At 42.1% G+C, this 23930-nt stretch overlaps 2 protein-coding genes across 2 annotated transcripts in view; one reads left to right on the forward strand and one right to left on the reverse strand.

Moving 5' to 3' along the window:
- Window positions 1-6925, forward strand: part of pde11a (phosphodiesterase 11a) — a 58971-nt gene extending 52046 nt beyond the window's left edge. The window contains exon 20 of the mRNA XM_034694145.1: window positions 4205-6925. Within this exon, the coding sequence (XP_034550036.1) occupies window positions 4205-4438 (234 nt within the window). The 3' untranslated portion in view covers window positions 4439-6925. The remainder of the gene's footprint in view (window positions 1-4204) is intronic.
- Window positions 6926-8085: 1160 nt separating this feature from the next.
- agps (alkylglycerone phosphate synthase) overlaps window positions 8086-23930 on the reverse strand; it is a 28787-nt gene continuing 12942 nt past the window's right edge. Inside the window, exons 11-20 of the mRNA XM_034694307.1 lie at window positions 22677-22804; window positions 21976-22027; window positions 20253-20329; window positions 20046-20158; window positions 18495-18564; window positions 17265-17326; window positions 16258-16347; window positions 14683-14782; window positions 14519-14576; window positions 8086-9701 (exon numbers count right to left, since the gene is read on the reverse strand). Coding sequence (XP_034550198.1) covers window positions 9580-9701; window positions 14519-14576; window positions 14683-14782; window positions 16258-16347; window positions 17265-17326; window positions 18495-18564; window positions 20046-20158; window positions 20253-20329; window positions 21976-22027; window positions 22677-22804 — 872 coding nt within the window. The 3' untranslated portion in view covers window positions 8086-9579. The remainder of the gene's footprint in view (window positions 9702-14518; window positions 14577-14682; window positions 14783-16257; window positions 16348-17264; window positions 17327-18494; window positions 18565-20045; window positions 20159-20252; window positions 20330-21975; window positions 22028-22676; window positions 22805-23930) is intronic.

Consider the following 23930-nt stretch of genomic DNA (forward strand, 5'->3'; position numbering starts at 1 on the left):
TGGGACTTCCAGTTCCGGAGATACGGGTAAGGGGGTTAGGGTTAGGGTTAGGGTTAGGCTTTAGGGTTAGGGGGGGTTAGGGTTAGGGTTAGGGTTAGGGTTAGGGAAGGTTGTAGAGAGTCATGGGTGGTACCGTTGGAAAGCCCATGGCTGCAAATGGTGGGGTAGAGCTTGGTCCCGAATCTGTGGGACTTCCGGTTCCGGAGATACGGGTTAGGGGTTAGGGTCAGGGTTAGGGTTAGGGTTTAGGGTTAGGGGGGGTTAGGGTTAGGGTTAGGGTTAGGGAAGGTCGTAGAGAGTCATGGGTGGTACCGTTGGAAAGCCCATGCCTGAAAATGGTGGGGTAGAGCTTGGTCTCGAATCTGTGGGACTTCCGGTTCCGGAGATACGGGTTAGGGGGTTAGGGTTAGGGTTAGGGTTTAGGGTTAGGGGGGGTTAGGGTTAGGGTTAGGGTTAGGGAAGGTCGTAGAGAGTCATGGGTGGTACCGTTGGAAAGCCCATGGCTGAAAATGGTGGGGTAGAGCTTGGTCCCGAATCTGTGGGACTTCCGGTTCCGGAGATACGGGTTAGGGGGTTAGGGTTAGGGTTAGGGTTTAGGGTTAGGGGGGGTTAGGGTTAGGGTTAGGGTTAGGGTTAGGGAAGGTCGTAGAGAGTCATGGGTGGTAGCGTTGGAAAGACCATGGCTGAAAATGGTGGGGTAGAGCTTGGTCCCGAATCTTTGGGACTTCCGGTTCCGGAGATACGGGTTAGGGGGTTATGGTTAGCGTTAGGGTTAGGGTTTAGGGTTAGGGGGGGTTAGGGTTAGGGTTAGGGTTAGGGAAGGTCGTAGAGAGTCATGGGTGGTACTGTTGGAAAGCCCATGGCTGAAAATGGTGGGGTAGAGCTTGGTACCGAATCTGTGGGACTTCCGGTTCCGGAGATACGGGTTAGGGGGTTAGGGTTAGGGTTAGGGTTAGGGTTTAGGGTTAGGGGGGGCGAGGGTTAGGGTAAGGGTTAAGGTTAGGGGTTAGGGTTAGGTTTAGGGTTAGGGAAGGTCGTAGAGAGTCATGGGTGGTACCGTTGGAATGCCCATGGCTTAAAATGGTGGCGTAGAGCTTGGTCCCGAATCTGTTGGACTTCCAGTTCCGTAGGGTTAGGGTTAGGGTTATGAATAGGGTTAGGGTTAGGGTTAGGGTTATGAATAGGGTTAGGGTTAGGGTTAGGGTTATGAATAGGGTTAGGGTTATGTTTAGGGTTAGGGTTAGGGTTAAGGGTTAGGGTTATGTTTAGGGTTAGGGTTAGGGTTAAGGTTAAGGTTTAGGATTAGGGTTATGATTAGGGTTAGGGTTAAGGGTTTGGGATTAGGGTTCGGGTTACGATTAGTGTTAGGTTTAGGGTTAGGGTTAGGGTTAAGGGTTAGGGGTTAGGGATAGGGTTAGGGTAAGGGTTATGATTAGGTTTAGGGTTAGGATTGAGGGTTAGATTTAGGGTTAGGGTTAGGTAATGATTAGGGTTAGGGCTAAGGTTTAGGGTTAGGGTTATTGAGTTGGGTTTAGGGTTAGGGGTAAGGGTTAGGGGTTAGTATTAGGGTTAGGGTCATGGTTTAGGATTAGGGTTATGGGGTTGGGTTTAGGATTAGGGTTAGGGTTCAGGATTAGGGTTAAGGGTAAGGGTTAGGGTTAGGATTAGGGTTAGGGTTAGGGTTAAGAGTTGGGGTTAGAGTTAGATAATCTAACCCTTAATAATTGTGTATGGTCATGCCATATGTGTTTTCAGGTTTGTTAGTGTGTATATGAATTCCTAGGGATTATTAACTGAACGACAACAGGAGGTTGCTTTAAATTGAAAATAGATGTGATTTTTAATTACAACACCGAATGTGGACAGGGACAGACATCGGTTGTTCCGGTCCTGTCTAAAAAGTAGCTCAGTAGGGGGCCCCTGCTGCATTGTGACTTGATAATCAGCCACTGACTTAATTTCAAATCACAAAAATGGAAATCCATGTGGTGCTCTCATGTTGCTCTGCATTGCAGGTAAACAGCTCCATAATAAGCCGAACGTACTTTCCAGCAATTACAATATTATGAATTATTGAGTCGTGCACAGCTTTTAAGAACACCTTTTAGAAGGTATAATGAATTCCTAATGAACAAATGTGGGCATGCAAGTGTTTTTTTAACAAAGAAAATGGTCTTGATGTCTGAACTTGGCCACATTATGAAGCTTTGTTTTGGTCCACCACCCACACAAGTGTTTTAATTGTTCATATGAGTTAGTGAATACACCCTCCTAATGTAAATGCAGCGTAAATTGCCGCCTGCTTTTAAAGCTCAGTTAAATGACAGCTGTAATAAAGTTGTGTTTTCCCTAAGTATGACAACAGGTCTGATTTTCCTTTCTTACATTCAACACACAGTCCATAGTGTAGGTGTTCTTACTCAACAAGCCCTTTATTCATTCAATTTCATAATGGCTGCCTATTCAGCCCTAAATACGTGTGGATAAATGAACACTGTATTGTTTAATTTGCAGGATCTGTTCCCACGTGTCATATTTCCATATGAAACAGGGTTAATGAAAGAGTAACTAATTACATAGTTTCTTGGAAATCCAAGAGACATCATAGACAATGTTCAGAGAACAGAGAGAAGAAAATCCCCCCGTCTCTCAGGTGATTTATTAAATGCAGGATGACAGCTTTGACTACTCAAACACTTTCAGTTGAACACTTATCTCAGTCATACATGTGCCTCTAATCTTTAAAAAGCAGCCGTTTCATTTCCTCTAATCATCAATGCACTGTATGTTTAATTGAATGTGGATGGGCATTCCCTTCTGTATTGTTTTGTATGTCCATAAGGTTCATATGATAAGTAATCTGCTGCTACATCCAAGTTACAGAGCTGAGTGTAAGACTTACCAAAAACAAAATAGAAATAGGAACACATATCTTTACACAAAAGGCATACATCTGAAGGTATTTCCAGCCTCCTTGATGGCTGTATAACCATCTCAATAAAAAAGTATTTTATCTGTATTCTTCAAATCTAAGAAGTTGAACATGATGAGCAACAGGAAAACAATCAGTTGTCATACACTTGTTCGTGGACTACCGCTCTGAAGCCTTGAGTCGCCTACCATTTGTTTTAACTTTTTCAAAGGCTGAAGGGATCAAATTTGTAGAGTGTAGAGTGGAAACAAATTACTGTCCAAGGTAGTAACTTACAATGATGGCAACTTTTCAATCATAGGTAGAAACCTAACCCTGCTTTGTTATACATTTTGCTCTGAATGGGACCAAAACTTACAAAATATACATAATGCTGTATTGGAGAAGCATTGGCTACCCTTAAATTGATGATGAAAATGTGGACTTAGGGGGATAAACTAAATGTAAAGTCATTTTGTCTTTGGCTGGCACACAAGATCTTTTTGCAAAAAATCAGTCGCCCCCTGCTGGCAGTGAGAACGAATTCACCTTGCAAACCAGGAGGCTACATTGACTTCTAAATACTATGTTTCAGGTTCTGTGTGGAGTTTTTTGCTGGTTATAACACAGACTGAAATTAATACTGATAAGCCAAAAAAGCCAACCAGAACATCGAAAGAGACTGCTTACTTCTATGCAGTTATCCCTTTTTAATGTCTGAAACCACTGGCAGAGGGTAGGTGCTAGTAACAGTGATTAACAGCACATTTAAGCAGCTGTCTTTTTTATTTTTAAACATTGAGAATGTTGAGAAAACGCATGAGAGACTGAAGAGGTACAGGTACTGCTGTGTCCACAGGGGGTGCCAAAATTAACACAAACCTGAAGTTCTTCAGCTTTACAGAAAACACTACCACAAAGAAGTCATTATGAACCAGTAACCATTAAATGTTGAATTTTTGTCCTAATTGTAGAAAACTGAAACAGAAAGTATGTCATTTTTGGCTATCATCTTAAAGCATTTAGCCTGAAGCACCATTGTGCCCAAGGTTAACCTGACAGAGCAACTAGCATGGTTACTAGTGCTGTGAAACATTACCAGGCATTGTCTCAAAAAAATACAAGTCCCTCTTAATCACTTAAATAGAAAATAATCACAAACCAAGATGTTTGATCCCCAAGTGTTTTTTTTTTCTCAGTATTTAATGTTTTTCTCTCTCTCTCTCTCTCTCTCTCTCTCTCTCTCTCTCTCTCTCTCTCTCTCTCTCTCTCTCTCTCTCTCTCTCTCTCCAGACCCTGGTCAAATTGAATCCCAAACTTCAGCCGATGCTTGACATGATCAAAGCTAACAGGGCCAAATGGGAGGAACTGAACAAGAAGAGACAGCACGGCCAGAGCGTCTCTGCACCCCCAAGCCCCTGCAGTGGCGACAGCACAGATAAAAGCGGCTGCAGTGTGGCCAAAACAGGCAGCACACCATGCTGCAGTAGTGATGCTGATGGCAAACCATCCAAACCTGTTAGTTAGCTTCTGATGCTACCAACCAGCTGATCTCATTAGCTTCTTTCCTCTTAAGTGCGGCCTGCAACAGAGGCAGTGCGGTGCATGCAGAGGCTCGTGGGCTCTGCTCCTCTTCGCTTTTGCTTCGAGAGATGAGCTTTAAACTTGAGTGTGGCGCTATAATAGGGGTTTTCTGCTTCCTTCAGTCTTCCAGTGCTGAAGGCTGACAAAGCTGAGTTTGACAAACCTGTTGGAGCAGCTACAAACTAGCTGATGACACCTTGTCAGAAAGGAAACTCAAACCACTGTGTCAACATGTCAACCAGTGAGCTAACACTAACGTTACTGGGCATTGCACACATTTTCAGTACAAAGGCATGGAGTATATTGGAGAGGAATGTTTGTCTCTTTTGTGGTTTGTTTTTGCTCTCAGTACCTCCTTGTTGCCTGCATTTTGTCCGGGGTAACAGAGTTATTTTTTGTAAATCTGTACATAGGCTGTTGAGTTATTTCAAAGTGCTGTTTAAAAAAACTATGTAAGCTCTGGATTGTTATGTGGCTGTAAAGTTTCGAAGGATAAAGGGGTGCAGGAACAGCAGGACCTTTAACAGTGCGTGCAATGCAAATTGAGTGCTCCTCTCCCTCCCTTCCTGTGCCTTGTTTTGAGAACCTAATGAAAAAAATGCATGGCCTCCTCACTGAGATTCTAAGATAGTATGGAAATCCATGTTAAACCATGACATATTTTTGCCATAATTTGTAAAAACCAATGACTGCAGTTATCTCTTGACCCCATAAAAGCCACAAAGCATTACCATAAAGTACAGAAAGAAAACTATTTTGCCCAACTTTATAAATGCAGGGTCTCACTTGTCACACACACTAACACACACAATGTGCCTTGAAGTTATTATGATACCATATTAATTTATAGGTTTAACATGACCTTTTCACCAAACTACATAGAAAAACAGCTTGACATGTTAAGAAATAAAAAGTACTTCCTTTCTGGCAGAAAGTTAGACAATATTCATGATCTCATACCTTTTTTGCTAGCGAATAGTTAGCTTAGCTTCTCATTAAGACTGTTAACAAAGAAACATGACGATTTCAGCACCCCATAAATGTGAAATATTTTGTTTGCTAATCTTTACAAAACCAAAGTTTGATGTTGTACGAGCGTTTATGTTATGGGCTATTTACGACTGTTTTCCTTAATGCACAATGCAGACAATGAGTTGTGTGCGCCACTACTAAACAAATCATGCAATCGACGGATGAATTCTTAAATGTATTTGCCAGGAGAAAAACAACAGAAGCACATGCTAGAGTGGATTACGTCAAGGCAGATTCATCAAACATGAGTCTGGAAAATTTGATACACAGCTATTTCTAGCTAGTAGCTGCCTGCCAGCTGAAGCTAACGTTAGCGCGAGGCAAGGAGTAGTTCGCTTCAGCTCACGATGCGGAATTTAAAGATTATAACATCAGACAATCCTCTTCTTCACCATCCTCCATATTGTCTTTGTTATACTTTTTGCAAGAGAAAATATCTCTACCACATTAGCAACTAGCATCCACAAAGCTGGAATTAGCATTGTGTGATTGTTGGCACCACACCATTCACTCTCCTTAGTTTCTGACAGACTTATTGTGTTCCAATTAATACATTTGACACTCCTACACTAGAAATGAGTGGTTTGTTCTGTCTTTATGCAAAGCTAAGCTAAGAGGAGGCAGGCTGTAGTTTCATCAATGAAAAATAATAATTCTAGTATTCTCTCGTCTTACTTTATGCCAGAAAGTAATTCAACTATTTCCTAAAATGTCAGACTCTTGCTTTAATCAAAGTTTTTTGCTGTCCTCAAAGCTCACAAATGTTACTTCAACAGCTCCAAAACAAGACAAGACGTAAACACTGATACTTGTGCTACTGAAGTGCCCATGTGGTCACAGACTATTATTTTGATATAGTTAATCTAGGTATTATTTTATTGGGTGGGTATGCCTTATGAATTGTGTTGAAGCTTTGTTAATTGGAGTTAAAAACGTGACTGTGCACATTGTGTGGCATGGATCTGTGTGCTCTGCTGTGTTTTAGTCAAAGAGCTGAACTGAAGTCGACCAGAGACATTTTGAATTGCATGTTTTATGCAGTATTGAATCCAAACACTTGCTAAGGATGTAGCAAAACATGTGAGCCAACAAATACCTCGTATTTTGAACTTCCTCAGTAAACACGTTACGTCATCTGAAATGCATGATTTAAATTCTATTGCATCATGTTACGTGAATTATGAATATTGCTGTTCTATTTTTCTATTAGGTCACCAGCTGAGGCCAACTTCTAATTGTCTATTTTGCAATGTAATGTGCTTCTTGTATTTCTCCTGTCCTCTCCCAGTTTGGACTCTTAGATTTATTTATGATGGGATAGACCGAAAGAACCCAAAGGCATGAAAAGGCAAATGTGCGATGTTTCTGTTGGAGTTTGAATAAAAATATGCTGCTATATGTCTTTTGTTTATTTTGGTTATTATGAAACACACTGACCTGTGGCCCCATTGTTGTCAAAATGTAACCACTGTGTAAAAGTACCACTGTGGTATTCTTGATCTTTACTCATATCTACTGTTATAATACTTTGTACAAATTAACCTGAAGTCAGAGGAAAATATTGAACAACTCTTCTCAAGCACATTTATATGACAGATTGATTTTATAAATCATAACAATTGAAAGTGAAAATGTAACTTATTCTAGAACAGTCCTATGATAAAATGTATGATGGTACAGCACTTTCTGGTACAATATTTCTTCATAATGCACTTTCACCTACTAAACTATAACTTTATTTGACTTAAAATAGAAATGTTATTCCTTAGTTGACTGTTTTGAAGCAGTGCCATTACTGGAGTATTTCTACGTACGAGAATCAAGCACTATTTGTTGTATAAGAATAAACTTCATATCAAGTATTGCCACTTTTACTCCTGAGTACAGTTTTAAGTGTCTTTCAGTGCAGTGCTGACCTCATGTGGACAAATGTATGTTTACATATAAAATGCATCTCAATGAAATACTGCAGGCACATTTCATTAAGATATATTTTAAGACATGAAAACATGCGGTCAAATTTGAAATGATATATTAAGAAAATAGTATTGAGCTGCAAACATAATATTTATTAATCAAAGCTTTAAGACTCTGTTCAGGATTGATGTTGAAGCCTAATCCATGTCATAATTTTATCAGATGTATTAACTAATTCTCACTTGTATCAAGCTGTGAGGAGTGGGATATCTGCAGAGCATTTCATCGTCCAAGGCTAAGCTGTGTTGCTGCTGATAGGTGGCGTTGACGTCAGCAGGCAGCGCGTGGGCGGCTGTGTGGGTGAAGATGACTCCCAAATGAGCCTGTGTGTAGCAAAAAAGAAAGAAAATCCTTCCTGTCAGGAAGCAAAACACCGACTCAGTTAACATCCTTGTGCTGGATCACCTTGAGCTCATTGTGGTCACAGGTAGAGAAAGAACAAACAAAAGGCAGCTCCAGCTGACCCTCCGAGCTCCGACTCACAACACAAATAAAGGCTGCAAGGGAAGAGCTGAATTGGAAATGATGTATGAGAGAGGTCGGGAGGTTTCTGCTCACTGCACAGAAAATCAACAACTGGGATGTTTTAGTTCAATTTATTGCACAAACAGCATTGACAAAATGTACTTAGATGTTACTACGATGTTTAGAGAATTGGAAAGTAAAAAAGGTACATCCATAACCTTCAAAACCTCTTTTGACACAGGAGTAAAATGTCACACAACAGGTCCCTAATGAGTCCTTTTTATATTTTGGAAATTGTATGAATTAAAAAGGACATGGTGGTCCAGAAAAATATGTAGCTTAGCTCAGGAGGGGTAATAAGGGGAAAATTTCTATGCACAACAGCTTTCTTAAAGCTTGACTTTTCCTCAAAATGAATAGTTAACTATGACATATGGTAAAAGTCTGGTATCAAATTGTAGTACATTACAGTATCAGATCCAAAAAACCCTCATAAAGTATATATACACTAAGAAGGGGAGCCGTTTCAACAGGAACATCAGGGAAAAACAGACATAATTTAATACAGTGTCTGGATATAAGATGTATTTGTGTTTAACAAAGTTTAGCTCATGAAACAGTAACAGCTAACTAACATGTTTACAGCTCTCACAGGGGTTATCTTTGCATATGCTGATTAAAAAATACAGTTCAGCTGTGCGTTCAGCTGTACTACATGTGTGTACACAGTCAAACATGTGTTTACAGTATGTTTGCATGATGTGATGTGTTGTGAGTCTTTGGTACAACGTGAGCACCGGGGTCCAGAGGCCTCAAAATTGCAGCCACTTTGAAGCATTTATGACAAAAACAAAAATAAAGTAAGAAAAAACGTGTTTTTTTTCCTGCTTCGCTTTCTCAGTAACAAACCATGCAAGGTAAACGCTCTCAGTACAAAAAACTAAACACACAAGGAATATCTCTCTTTGTAATCACACTGGGTTCTTGTTAAAATTTGGTGGGCCATAGGCGGGTTTTAGTAGAGCCTGTTCAGTCCAGAGTCTCTTATGGCAAAAGGTTAGTATGACTGAAGAAAGGAGGGTAAGAAAATGAAAGTAGAGACACAGAAAAGCTCATGTCGGGGTTAATTTTGCTCCACAAAGTGAGTCATAGGAGAAGGGGAAGGCAGACAGAAGCTTTAGAAAGGCACGGAGCTTTAGAAAGCGCATTCATCTTGAACTTACCGCTAAAGAAGTGCCACACATGGACACACACTGACACTCACACAGAAGGAGTATAAAAACAAACTAATGAATAGTTGACAAAGATATTAAGGAAAGGGTTAAACACAAGCAAATGTGACAAAATCAAGGTTTAGTTGCATCATGGCCGTAGCTCCGAACAAACTGAGATGACCGTGATTGATTGTTACAGCATGTTGAGTGCAATACAATGTAAAAGAAAAAAAAAAGGGTCAGGGGAATTGATAAATGGCACCAAATGACACTTCTTGATGAAAAAAGACAACATCTCTGTCCATTTCAAATTCACATATTAGTATCTATTAAATCCAAAATGCACACAATGCTTTTTAGAAAAAGGTGAGCTTAAGATGGGACAGGAGCGGGGAGTTAGAGCAGGTTCCTGTTGCCAAAGATGTTCTGGGGGTCCACGTAGTCCTTGACGGACTTAAGCATCCCCAGGCCGACGCTGGAGACAGTCTCCCTCATCCACGCCTTCCGAAGTTTCCCCACTGAATGACAAGAAGGGGAGAAAATAAATAAATAAATCAAGTCGAAAGGAAGAGGACCGAGGAGAGAAGGGGGGGAGAAATAGAGGAATCGGCACGGCTGATTGCTCAGCGGGCTGCTGGGAGCCAATCAATCTTGTGAGAGTGAGTGAATAAACAGAGGGTGATAAATGCTTTTATTCAGAGAGGAGAAATGTTTTGCATGGCATGATTTATGGAGCTCAGCAGACTATCAAACTCATTAGGCTCTGTGTGTTCCCAGAGGAGGGGCCGGCTGGCGGCTGGAGTGCTCCGTCCCCGGCTCCCTTCGCTCTTTGAGCCGCTGTTCCCCCCACTCTCCCCCCTCCCGGAGTCACTTGAACGTTTTTTTTCTGTGTGTTTCTGTCTCATTGTGCACACGAGCCCGCTCCTCCAGCTGACCCGCAAGGCTGTTGTGCGCCTGCTTGTCCCAAACTCTGATCTGTGCCCTCCGACACCAGCCCGATCACCTAAAGGGTGCCAAAGCAAACCATGCAGCGACACACAATGGCGCTCTGTCAGCGGGACCCTGGCTCTCTGCCGCTCCTCCTCCTCCTTCTTGTCCAAACCCCACAACCTGAGGAGCAAGAGCGGCTGTGGCACCAAGCCTAGTGAGGGTGCCTATTGCTTCACCAGCTGTCCAGACCGACATACTCCACGGCGTCTGTAGCCGACAGGTTCTTAGCGGAAAGTCTGGAGCCAGCGAGAGGTCTGGTGACTCCTGAGGGCTGAGAAAACCTCAGCGGAGAGCCAGACTCTTGGTACAGAACTTCAAAATAAAACAGAGTCTTTGGACTTTCTGCAGGCAGGATCGTCTTTAATATTTAACACTATCTGTAGGTGAAGAGGAACGCATGATTTTTGGGGCATTTTTTATATTTTGCTTTTATTTGATAGTTGAGACTAAAAACACAAATGTTGAGTCGACAATGTGTAGAAACCTGACAAATATCTTCACTAAGCTAGGTGAAAGGGAATGGCCAGAAGACCCAGACCATCATGTGTTTTTTAGTAGTGTAATTGTTTGCACATTTGTTATGGTCCTGGACGACTGAGGTACGATATCAAATACAGAGGGCTGCAATACTAGCTTACTTCATACTCCTGAGCTCAGTTCAAACTTCTTTTAAAGCTCCTGTGAGGAGTTTTTGACCAGTTATAAAACAGACTCAAATTAACTGTGTTGTCTTGTAATGACCCACAAAAGCAAACAGGACCACTAGCAAAGGAAATAACTATATCCATTTTGTCCATTTTGTCCATTTTGTCCATTTTTAACCCCTGTAACCACTGCAAGAAGGTAGGTGTCATTTGGTGCAACTACCAGCATGGTGGAGAAAACTTTTTTATACTTCTACAACAAATATTAATGTAGAGTGATACGTCTGACTCAAGCGGCAACCTCCGGTCTCAAAATATGAAGCCCATGTGGAAGTGTTATAAACTGCAATTCACCGAGAATCCGCTTGAGGCTGGCTGCAGAAACACCGGAAACCACATACACACCAATTCAAAAAAGACGATCTTTGCAGCATTAATAAACATGTTTACAGCCTGGCTCAAAAAACAGCTTGGCTCTACGTAGCTAATTTCTCTATCGGCACACACTGTACAGGGGGTGAATTTTTTTCTAACACGACGGTTCAGAAGATATTAAGATAATGAGTTTTTGCCCAAATAAGGACATGACTGACTTGACTCCCGGACAGGAACACATAGCTGTTGGCTAGGAGGCTCAAACTCCGCCTCTTTATGTCACACTATGACTGGTTGAGTTCTGCATTTCCAATATGGCTGCCGCCGTCGATTGACTTCAAATCCGCACTCAGGAAGAGATGGGTGACGTCACGGATACTACGGCCATATTTTAAACAGTCTATGGTTTGACTGTTTAAAGAAAGCAGGATGAGATTTTTTTGTCAGAGTACAGGACAAGATCAGCAAAGATATAAGAGGTGTAACTTTGACCACAGGGGGCGCCAAAAATCGATACAAACAGAAAGCTACTTATGGGAGCTTTTAAGAATTAAGTTCTGATAAAAGTACCTCGATCAGGAATCTAACTCATTTTTTTGTACCCTTTCCTTCCTAAAGAGTTCATCCTTGACAAGATATCAGTCCACATGGTCAACAGAAAGTTATATTAGTGAACAATCAAGTGTCAACGTCAAACAGCCATCTCCAAACCACCCTGGTTTCTTAAAAAAGGGGGATTTGCTGGTTTTCTTTGATTCTCATTTGGTGAAGTTTTGATGTTTTTGTTAAGGTTTCTTGTAAAATGTGATATGTGGCTTTAAAAACTTTTTGACAACTTTTTTTTGTACAAAATATGTATAAATATGTGAATTCATGAAAATAAGGAGAATACTAGTTGTGACACGTTGCATTTCTTGCATCTAGACCACGGGGTCAAAAGAGCATCTGGAGCTTTCCACATATGACGCAGCAAATCCATCTTCAGACCAATCACCAGCTCGAGAACATTCATTGAATAAAGCAAAGGGGCATAAAGTTGGCTGCACAATGAATTTAACAAGTATCAGAGGCAAGGGAACCTCACAGCTATACACTTCACATATGTCAGATCAGAGCTGGGTAAATGTTAACTTTTGGAGGTCATGTCAACTTCAAAGAAACACTCCATATCTATACTCCAAAATTCAAAAAGATAACCCTGAGAACAGAGCAGCTCTGAGCATGTGCTGCCTGCAGAGTAAACACCTGAAAGCAGCACTGTAATCACATGAGATTACAGACAGAGGACTACAAACACAAAGGTGTATGATGGGAGTGTTCACACGCCTCTCTTTAGAGCATGAGCACGGGGGGCTCCAGTGTTTGTAGGGCATGTTGAGGGGGTGGCCTGGTACGTTAGTGTTCTGTTTATCAGAGTTCAGCCAGGGAACCCAGATGGGGATCGGCCGGGAGGCTGGTGAGGCCCGTCTCCTGACAAAACAGGGCAGACAGCAGGGTCACAGGGGACCCTGATAGCACACGCACCTCCAGATGGTGACAGAGGGACCAATCAGCTGCTGCCCAATAACTAAGAAAGTCCCTTGCTCCCTACAACCACCTCCTCCTCCTCCCCAGGCCTCCCTCCTTGTTCCACCTCCCTCCTTGTCCCTCCCTCCTCTCAGGAAATGGAGAGAAAACAGAAGGTGCTGGGACTGCATCATTGCCTCCATCACTGTGATAATTTACACATCTATCTTGTCATATGCTCTCTTTTTTGCCTGCTATCGCAATCAATCTCAGCAGGCTCGGTCTGTGCAGCTGAGACATGCAAAGAAGTGCAGGTAGTTATTTCAGGAATGACAGATTTTAGCATCTTTTTTTTTTCTCTGGGAACTTTGCTAAAACAGGTAATTTTTCTATCTTCAAAAAGCACTGTCGAATGTGGCATTAAGGTCGGGAGAGTAAGCAAGATTTGAACTTTACAGGGTCACAGTTTTGGTAAAGATGCTGTGCACCCCGGAGTGTCCCTCATTCAAAGGAGACAGTAGAGGCCAAGCAGAGGCTCAACCCCTCGACACACTGCTCTCACTCTCTGTGTCTCCTCTGACAAATGGGGGTCAGGACATGAAAGAATGGTAAGGTAGCGGCCCTGTGTTCATGTGATATGGTCGAGTACTGGCTGATAGATGGATGACTCTCCCTGTGATGGATGTTTAACAACTTTTCACCACTGCAACACCGGGTGACCCAGTTAAGAGGACATTTCTTTGGATGTTGTGGCTCACAGAACCAGAGAATAATCACACAAATATCAACATTTTTTACCCTTAAAAATGTGAGAAATCCGACTCCTTCTGCTGTAAAAATCATCTGTGTTTCTTTGATGGACAGCATGGTGGCGTAAGCTGAGTATTATGTCCCGCAGACAAACAGGTAGAGAGCTCCACACGCCCAGATTCCCTTACCTACGCCCACGCAGCACAACACTGACCTGCTGTAAACACAAGGCCATGAAAATGTATATTTCCTCCTCTGCCCTCCCACCTCTCCATCCTTGACTACATCTGTTTTGTTTGATACACAAAACCCAGAGAAACTAGCTCCATTTGTCAAACGCTGATTGTGGGCAGACAAACCGGCCTGTCTGCGCCCAGATAGCAAAGCTCCACTGTTATTAATCACAATTACAGAGTGGGCCTTGCACGCAGGAGCTGCATCAATATCCCCTCCTCTCTACCCCCACCGTCACCCCCCTGTGCTGCTCGGGGTGGCCGGGCCACCGTTTGGAGGTCAGCATACAGCCAGCGATAACGGCGGCATCATTTACCCTAGCCCCGCCGCCTCCTTTTTATTAGCAATCTTTTAATTTTGAACCCGTCCCCGCCTTCAGGAAAAATTGTGATTTAATATCGCAGCTGATTCACTGCATACTGTTTTTGACAGGTGTGATGAATAGCCTGAAGTGATGTATGAAAACAGCGAGGCGGATGGCAATATAGATAAGGCAGCCGTTTCGGTTAGCCCTGATGGGGCCCACAGAGTTGTTACACCCCCCTCCTCTGCTCACGTTTCATTTGGTCACCCCTGAAATGAACAAATAGCCGAGTCAGAGCAATTCATCTGAGCAGGGGAACAGATTTTGGACATGTGAGGGAAGCAATGAAACATTTCTGACCACATGCACATTTGCAGCCCGACTGGCCGTGTGCTCGCTGGCAGGGGAAGAGCATGCTGGGAAACCTGCCACTGCTGGAACCTTTTCTTAGGTTATAATGTTTGCAGACCATGTGGTCCTGTTCACTGTTCTACTCTTGATACAATCTGGATTGTTTTTGAAGTTAAAGTACCTCCATGGTGATGTGACAAGCTCCCTCCATTGGCAAGGATCTCCTCTCTAGCAGCATGCTGGGAAATAAAAATATGAAAAACAAATATTACTCTCTTACAATGACTCAAAGTTGTTTGGATTCAGCATTGAGTGTAGCTCAGACTGACACCTCAGTTGACTTACCTCCACTTGGTCGAACATGTGCACTGGATCACTGAGTCCTCTGTAGTTGAAGGCAAAGTAAAAGTAGACGCAAGCACCGGCGTCATACAACTGAGTCACCCTTTAAGACAAACATGTGAGAGTTCTGTTAAAACACGCCAGAAAAGCTTCTTAATGTTTCTACGTGTGCTCTCAAAAACTCATTTGCATGATTCCAGTGATTGCTCCTCTGTCAAGACGCCTCACTTTCATACAATGAACGCATTTTCCTCTCAGTTATTGGAAGACAAAGTGAAGTAGGAGGTTTGGTTTTCCTCTGTGAACCCCTGACCTCAATTCCACTCATGTTTTCCAGAGGCGGGCTGCTCAGCAATGCAGCACTGTCACCTCTAATAACACACATTATCAGACATTAAATGCTTTTACTGAATCATCAGAGCCAGATTCATACTGCAGGGGACAGGATGACTCAATGGTAACTCAGAGCAGAAAATGTATCTGCTTGTTGTTTAAAGTAGAACAAAATGTGTTAACTGTTCACGTTCAACATATCACACACCTTTAATTCTTCTTTTCTCCTATCAAGAGTAAAATGTTGCTTTGTAATTCTAATGCCTTTCCATGTTGCAGTTTTTTTTCTAGGGTCCAGAGCCCTTGCTCATTTGACATGGCCCATCACCTGGCACGCTGACTCTCCTAGAGGTTAAACGGACAAATCAATCATGTGACAGGCTGCAGCCGGGAAATGAATGGCTGGAGCATAATCAGGCTGAGGCCCTAATCTGTCCGCAATTGGAGAGCAGAAGCCTGGTGCTGCTCAACCGGCTCACTGAATGTTTGCGTGGTTTTCTGCCCCGTCTGTTTGTCAGGTTGTCTGTCTGTGTGGGTCTTGCTAGACTAACAGGGGTCAGGGGGGATAGGGTTTGCAACCTTTCTTTGGTATGAGGCAGAAAGTTGAGTACTTGTTTGTGCATTAAGTTTCTGATTAGACATTGGAAAATAAAAATCGAAAGCAATTATCTATTGAGGGTTAAGTTGGTTTTTTTTTACCACTAGTATTTAACAATATTTAGAGGAAACATCTGAGTTCTTCTTAATATAAACAATCTTGCAGAAAAAAAACATGAACTGGTCCTTCTTAAGTCTTTAGTATGGAGCTCCATTGTTGTCCACATGTAACAAAATGCACAGAAATGAACCATACTGTTGCACTGGATGACATTTTTCTTTCACCAGGATGATCGTTGCTGCAAACACGGACCCTATTGCTGGAAATGGTCCCCCACAAATTCATTATTTACTACTGTTTAAGACGCACATGAAAGAAAACACATTGCTCTGCTTGGAACAGAGAATTACACACAGGGTAAGTGAGATGGAAGGTATGAAAAAATGTAAATGTTTTTGGTGTTTTTTAAGAATTTTGTGGCAAATCAAAATATTTATCCTTTAACATTTGTCTCAGTAAATGGGAAAAGCTTCAGTGTAGTAATAAAACTGCACTTTTTTAAAGGATCTTCTAATATAACAAGGCCTTGTTTGGTAATTTTGGACCATTCTCTCTCTTTTATGATAATTGTCTTTTCTCAACATTACCTGCATGTGGAGAGCGGTGGAAACTGTACTCCTTTGTCTTTACACTCTCGAGTAATGCGTGCCTTCACATTCCGGCAAATGTCCAACACCCTAAAGAAAGAAAAAGGCAGAATTTTTTTAAACACAGTTTCAACAAATCGCAAGACTCCTCGATGACTCCGGAGTTTCACAGCTGATCTCTGAATTGTCATTTCTGTGTGCTTAAAAAACATAAAGCTCATATGAAGAAGGAAAGTAATTAAAAATGTCAATTTATTGAAATTCAGAAAAAAGAAAAGACACAAGCCCAGAAAAGAGGAGGAGGAGACTAACATGACGACCACAGTGGGAGAGTTCCCACCGGTGTGGAAATGGCCGCCAGTCCTGAGCAAGTGCAGCCGTGTGTGGAGAGAGTGGAGGATGGGGAGGAGGGCGGGTAATGAGCCGGGCACATATGCTCGCCTCACTGCCTGATCTCTTGGTCTCTCCCGACAGGCATGTTACACAACACAGAGTGTGTGTGCTCATTGCTGTTGTTGTGTGTGGGTGTGTGTTTGCGTGTTTGCGTGTGTGTGTGTGTGTGTGTGTATGTGTGTATATGTGTGTGTGTGTGTGTTTGTGTGTGTGTGTGAAAACACAGATGAAACCATGAGGAAAATGCAGAACACACCATATGTGGGTGTGAGATGAATATGTGGTTCACACTGCATTTCCTCACATAGAACACACACAGATAGGTTGCTCCTACTCTGTGTGTGTGTGTCTGTCTGTCTCAGAAATGGCGTGTTCATAGGCAGAGGGGGAAAAGCTTCCGCCAACACAGAGCAGCAGGAAAATAAGGGGGGGCATGAAGGTGAAAATGAAAGGCAGAGTCAAAGAGAAATAAAAGAAAGGAGAGGAAAGAGGAGCAGGAGGGAGACAGAGGACTCTCTGAGGACTGACTGTGTGGGAGGAGAGTAAAGAGAAATGTTTACAGCGATTTAAATCAAACAGAGAAAGAAGCCTACAGCTTGTAGCGGTGCATTTACCTGTCCCAAGGCACAGAGGTTTCAAAGGACTCCCCTATCACATAGTAGTCCATCCCAAAGTCCTGTTGACAATGAGATATTAGCTTTAGTAAGGCGGCAGAAAAACTCATTCATTCATTTCAATGCACACAAATATGCAGGGTTCTTGGAGATACAACAGGTTTACGTGCATGCTAACTGATTGGTTGAAACCCAAATATGCTATAAAGAAGTAATGATAAGATCTTTTTCTACCTGCCACCCTGACTTGTTCTAGACCATCACTCACATTGGACTCATTTTTGAAAAATGTGGAAAATAAAGTGATTTTAAAACTTTAGGTTTTCTACTTTAAATTCCAAGCAATAGCAAACTTAAAAGCTCAAATGAGTTGGTTTGGTAGGAACTTTAAAGCCATGTATAGCATGTAGAAAGTGAGTCAGTAGTGCAGATTCAGTTTTGAGAGATTTTTTTGTTTCAAAGCTGAATAACAACACGACAATTTTCAGCTTTCATGTTTAGAGTTCTAGGCTGGTTTGTTTGGTTCTGAATCATTACTTTAGTATTTTGTGTTTAATGATGCATCACTACATGTAAGGATCATCCTTTATCTCTGCTGCTCTCTAGTCACAGCATTACTTTCCAAGTCTGCAGTCTCTGTCATGCACATGCATATATTTAAAAGCCAATTACCCGTATACACGTCCAATATGTCAGCTTTCTATAGGAGAACATTTACTGGGGAAATCAGGTTTCTCTAAGTTTCACATCCATGACATTTAAGGTATTGTAATACAACAGAAAGGCCGGAGTAACCAGGTTATTTCAAGCAGCTAAGAGGAGCTTGATGTAACATTTAAGCCACACTGGAAAATAAAAACTAGCAGCGACTGGTTTATTTTGTAAACAGATTAATTTATAACCATGTCTAAATGCTCCTCACAGTAGGATTAATTGTATTTTAACTCCCTGCTAGTTTATGTGTCTGAATGATCAAAGGGTCTCTGACAAGCCCGACCTGTGACAACTCTCTATTATCATTTTGACGACAGGCACTGTGCTCTCCTTGTGAGGCAGACACTTCAGTGTTAGACACCCTGACAACAACTGTGACCAGATCAAATCAGAGACCTCCTGAGGTCACATTCTGCAGCCTTTCTGCTCAGCTCTCTGTCCTATCTGCTGTCAGTCTGCGTCCTCCCCAACCGCCCCACCTTCCCATCAAAAAAAAACGCCAGAGGATTGACCCACCCGGAGGTAAGCGATGACGAAGGTCAACATGTAGCCCCTCTGCCCATTGTCCTCTCCAGCTGCCAGGCCCCTGGAAGCAGATAACAGGGTTAATATTTAACAGCTCTTTTCTTTTAGCTTTGTTGCTCGGACCGCGCCCCTCACAACAGCTGCCTGGGAACCTGTCAATCCAACAATGTACAGATCAATGAAGCCATGCTCTGTGCATCGCCACAGGTCAGCCACACATCCATCACCTGCAATGGGTAATCAAATTTTCATCCACCACCCAAACTAATCAGGCCAAGCTCATTACAAAATCACTATATTGATTTCTTTCACCCCTCTTCCTGTTTCCCTACACCGCAAGAAAGTATTCCTCGCAGAACCGCCACCAATCCATCACCCGCACTTGATCTGATGGGCGATCACGATTTATTTGGAATAATGCAATAAAGCAGAGGATGCTGCATGTAACTGACAAGCTTTTTATGATTTAATTGCTGTATGACCAGAGCAGTGCTCCAGCTACCTGCAAGTCTGGGCACTGGGCCAAACAGTTAGAGTAAAATATAATCAATGAGCGCTGCACGAGAAGACTTAGGACCTCTGCTTGGTTCCATGTTTAATACTGTGTTGTAATGAGCTTCCTCTAGTCACTGACTTGTTGCTGTACTCCATTTTTACTCCATTGCACAGAATTTATGAGGCTCACTGTTTTGTTTTTACCGACATCTGTGTAAAAATTGACAAATGTGGTTTGAACCTTCAGTCTTGTTCAAGTCATGTTAATTTTGTCCCCATGTACCCTGAAAGCTGTTGTTCTTCTTTGAAGCTAAGTGGTGCTATAAATAAAGTTCATGGTATAGCTATGGGCTGTGGTAATAAACAGAAAAGAAAAATGTTGTGGTGATATGAAATAAAGGGGGGAAAAAGGAGGAAATGCAAATAATTCAGGAGAAGGGAACCCTGAAGTAATCTAGAAAAAATATCCCCTAAATAGAATTACGTTGGATTACAATAGCCTGCCCTACAGCTTGACCCTGAGTGTCTGTGAGGATCAACTCATCCCTAGAACTATTATTAGAGGTTTAAAACAGGCACAGGATAGAGAGAGCATCCCTCTCAGGCTGACAGGTAACTGATTTCCACCAAACTCTTCATCGATCCGTTTAGTGATCAATCACAACGGCCGAGCTCTACCGGGCCGTGTCCTCTCGCCCTGAGGGGAGCTGTGCCCTACTATCACCGCCCACACCACACCTCCTCTAACATAAAGGCCGGCCTGACAGGAGAACATCCACAGGTGATCCATCAATCCACACAGAGACAAACTACTGAGCAGAGGGCCAGAGTCTGAAGTGTGTAACTGTGCTTCTCCATCTTTTGTTAACAGCTACTAGAGCGTAGCTGGTTAAATAAAGTGACATCGGGGCCTCAGGCAACTCCACATTCACGTTTAAAGGCGCATCAAATGGTGCTCATTTCTGTGCTCCTCGTGGTCTGGATGTGTAACTGATCTGTGTCGTACCTTGTTAAGAAAAAGACGGAGGGGAGAGGAGGAATGCTTACCCGAATTTAGCAGCAATGTCGTAAACCTGCTTCTCATGCTGCAGGACCTTCTCACGGTCTCCCTCAAACAGGAGTGTGGCCACACACAGGACGTTGGGGTCAAACCCTTTGAACTGATGATTAAAGAGTGGATTCATTTTTTATGAACGACACTCAGGGAAAGCAGAAAGATGTGTTCACATTCATTTTTAATGTTTTCTTTTTTACCTTGGTGATGTAAAACTTCTTCAACCCATCTAAAAAGGATGTGAAAATTGAAGAGACTTGAGGCTTCAGGGCATGACCTGTGAAAATATCAGAGAGGAGTCAGCTCCACCCATTCACAAAGAAGTGAACCTGAAAACAGATTAGGGTTTTCACACATTAGTCATACCCCTGCTTCTGCTGGCATCCTCCAGCGTTCTGAGAGGGCAGCGCGAGTCAGATTTATTTGCGGTTTGAAACAAAAGCAGGAAAAAATAAATGGTAACATTTGAATAACTTTACAACTGGCCAGTGGCTGCCAGCGACAGCGACTATAAATCAGAGGGTTTCCGAAGGGAAGTGGGGTTGACACAGCGATATCCGTCTTCCTCACCCACATTTTTTGATTTATTCCTGATCGGACGCACAAAAGCGCCCGTGGACAAGCGAAAATGAGGGGCTGGGGCCAATGGGATGGTTATCAATCACAGCGGGGAAGTCACGGGTGATGTCGCCGAGACTTAACAGTTCATTTATTTCCCCCCATGCTCGAGTCTCTTCATCACTTAGTGTCCTAATTGTTTCCATTCCAAAATTTGATTGCAGGTCTTTAGGTCTCTCGCAGCCATCATACTCGTTAATTAAATACTCAACATCCAGAGAGAGAAAATTACTTGTACGCTTTGCATCATTTTACTTTTAACTCTCTTCTGTTTGTTGTTCTTGTAACATATAAATACATACTGCTTCTGACTACAACACCCTCATTTTTCATCTTGTGTATTAGGACAGGCAGTGCTAAATTGTACTTGTAGTCCCAATCTGAAAGAGACCTGTGAATACATCAGCTCTCCTTACTTACAGACAGCATGATTAAAAGTGAGTACAAGCCACTAATAAGCCCAAGAAGGTATCATGGAGCCATGAGTTTTAGTTATTAGTGGAAAACCTGGTCACTCTATCTTGCCTGCTTAATGCTAAGAAGTGCCTACTCTGTGAAAAGTGGAAATATGGGGGAGATAATGAGATCCCTGGAGAGTGGGGAACTTTGCAGAGATCTCTGGCAATGCCAGATGCATTCCCCTCGACCTGAAGAAACAACATCATAAAATTTCAATGTAACAACTACTTCATTTTGGCCTGGGTCATTTTTCATCTTGCTTCAATTCTTTGTCTGTGTGTGTGTGTGTGTGTGTGTGTGTGTGTGTGTGTGTGTGTGTGTGTGTGTGTGTGTGTGTGTGTGTGTGTGTGTGTGTGTGTGTGTGTGTGTGTGTGTGTGTGTGTGTGTGTGTGTGTGTGTGTGTGTGTGCAGCCATTCTGCTACAAAAATGCTAATCAATTTAGCAGTGCTGGACTCAGAAGGTAAAATCATTGCATGCTGCACCATTTCCATTCATTGTTCTTTTCTCAGAGGTAAGCAGCACATCAATGAAACTCCAACCAACTTATTGACAAAATATAAAGTGTGGGAAATGAGTTTTAAAAAAATATGATTACTTTAATTCTGCTACTTAAAACCATGTGCATTATTACTCTTATTCAAGCAGGCTACACTGGGGCCTAAATGAAAACAACAAGAACAAAAACTTCCTGAAAAAGGAAATCCATGTCAAATCAAGTATGATTTGTAGAGTTAAGCACTAAGAGGGTTTAATGGCAGGCAGTTTCATACAATAGATAATGACAGCAGTGATATGTAATGCTTTAAGTCAAGGCAGTTTTATTTTTGTGAAACAAATTTACTTACCAAATTTAAATTGCTCATTATCCATGAGTCGTATAGAGGCCGGGGCACACCTCTGAGAAATAAGAGTTAGTCTGTATTAATTTATTGGAAACACAACTGGTAACAAAATGACAAAATACAATAAATAAAAGGCAAAATAAAACTTTTATGTAATTTATATAACATCAGTACAACTGTTGGAGACTTTGTGACATCCTAATTTTATACCAGTAATTAACTGGAAAGCACTGAGAAGCAGAATGTGTGTATGCCACAAAATCTACAGCAACAGCTGCTACAGAGGCTCAGCAGCACCTGAACACTGGGCTCCGTGTGTCTGGGCCTTTAGGGGGAAGTTGTACATTGAACCAGTGGACACAGAGCACTACTTCAGAGCAGAAGCCAATTTCAGTAGAAGGAAATAGTTGCATTTGCACTTTTAAGATGCTTTGGGTATAGACGCAGCATATTCTGCAGTGTCAAAGCAGCTAAGAGTCTCGGGTTTTAATAGAGGGGTGCATGCTTGTCCAAAAATAGATATTCAATTCTTCAATTTGGTGGTTTTTGTTGACAGGTCAGATTTACAAGAGGTAAAGTTAAGGCTTGAAAGTGCTTATTAAAGTCTGGTGAATTGAAAGTTCAAATACTGTCTAACCTTATCCTCATGTGTAGACAGGAATAGAAGGGAGTGGCATGTGTTTAAGCAAAGATTAGCATGTTACCTGTTTGGCAACCTCTCTGAGACAGGCGACTCCCTGCTCAAAATTCGGGAACACCACTGAGCCATATTTCTGATACTCTGGCATGGGACGGATCTTCATCGTCACCTCAGTGACCACACCCAGAGTTCCTGTGGAAAATCACAGAGAGAGCGTCTGGGTTCAAAAAAAAAAGAAGAAGAGGTAAAACAGCTCCAAGAATTTATACGACCAAACCTCCTCTGAGAGCGGAACTTTTGACCATTTACTGAGCTCTGGTGAATGTCCCAAGGGTCCTTTGGGTGACCTTTGTCTCACATTTCACCTGGTAGACCTGGTTTTCTACCACACACCAGGGGACGACTAAGATTTATCAACTTTAGAGAGTGAGGAAATAAAGCAGGGCTCTATCAAAGGCAGTGAGGCCAACAGCAGCAGAATACACAGATAGACAGAAACCTCAGGCTGACCTTTGACCCTGAATACTGTCAAACATTATCTGCTGCTGAAGGAGTCACATTAACAGGATAACACTTGAATGAAAAAAATCAAGAAATCAAACCTAACAAACTAACCTACTTGAAATAAAAAAATAGACATCGTTCATAACAACAGATTTAGAACATCATGTAAATATATGATAAACAGAACAGAATATCAAAGATGACAAATTACAGGCAAGTTCTATCAAATGTAAACCATAATCTCTAACTTTGGATTCTGCCATGTGCACTTAGTGAAAGCCACAGTTTCTGTTTCTTGCGTAAACAATTTAACTGATATTTTCACATCTGCCACTTTATCTATGACTCCAAAACACCCAGAGGGAATTCTTTAAGTTCTCAGCGATGACATTTTTCCTAAACAAGCCCGCTGTATCCTGGCTGATTAAGGCCAATTCTCTCTTTACAACATCATCAAACTTTTAGCTCAAGCAAGGGCATATTATAGTGTCTTCTTGTCATGTATGTCAATGTGAGATTATGTCGTTAAGATATTCTGTACATTCATAATTTTCCCCCCCTTTCGTCCACACACGCACACACAGAAACCTCAAGCTCTATTTCCAAAGCTAACATTCTGTGTAAGCCTGTTTTCACATAATAAGCACAACTTATTATCCCATTCAGTTATCATGGAGCAACACTGTCATTGATCTGAGGTTGTATGTTTTTTCATCTGGTGAATGAGTCCACTTTTTAGTCTCTTTTAGCTCTGCTTTTGGTCTCAACCAGCTTGTGTGTGAAATTTCTGGCTCTTCAGACTTTAATTGCTCCA

Source organism: Notolabrus celidotus, chromosome 10, assembly GCF_009762535.1.
Source record: "Notolabrus celidotus isolate fNotCel1 chromosome 10, fNotCel1.pri, whole genome shotgun sequence".
Classification (NCBI taxonomy): domain Eukaryota; kingdom Metazoa; phylum Chordata; class Actinopteri; order Labriformes; family Labridae; genus Notolabrus; species Notolabrus celidotus.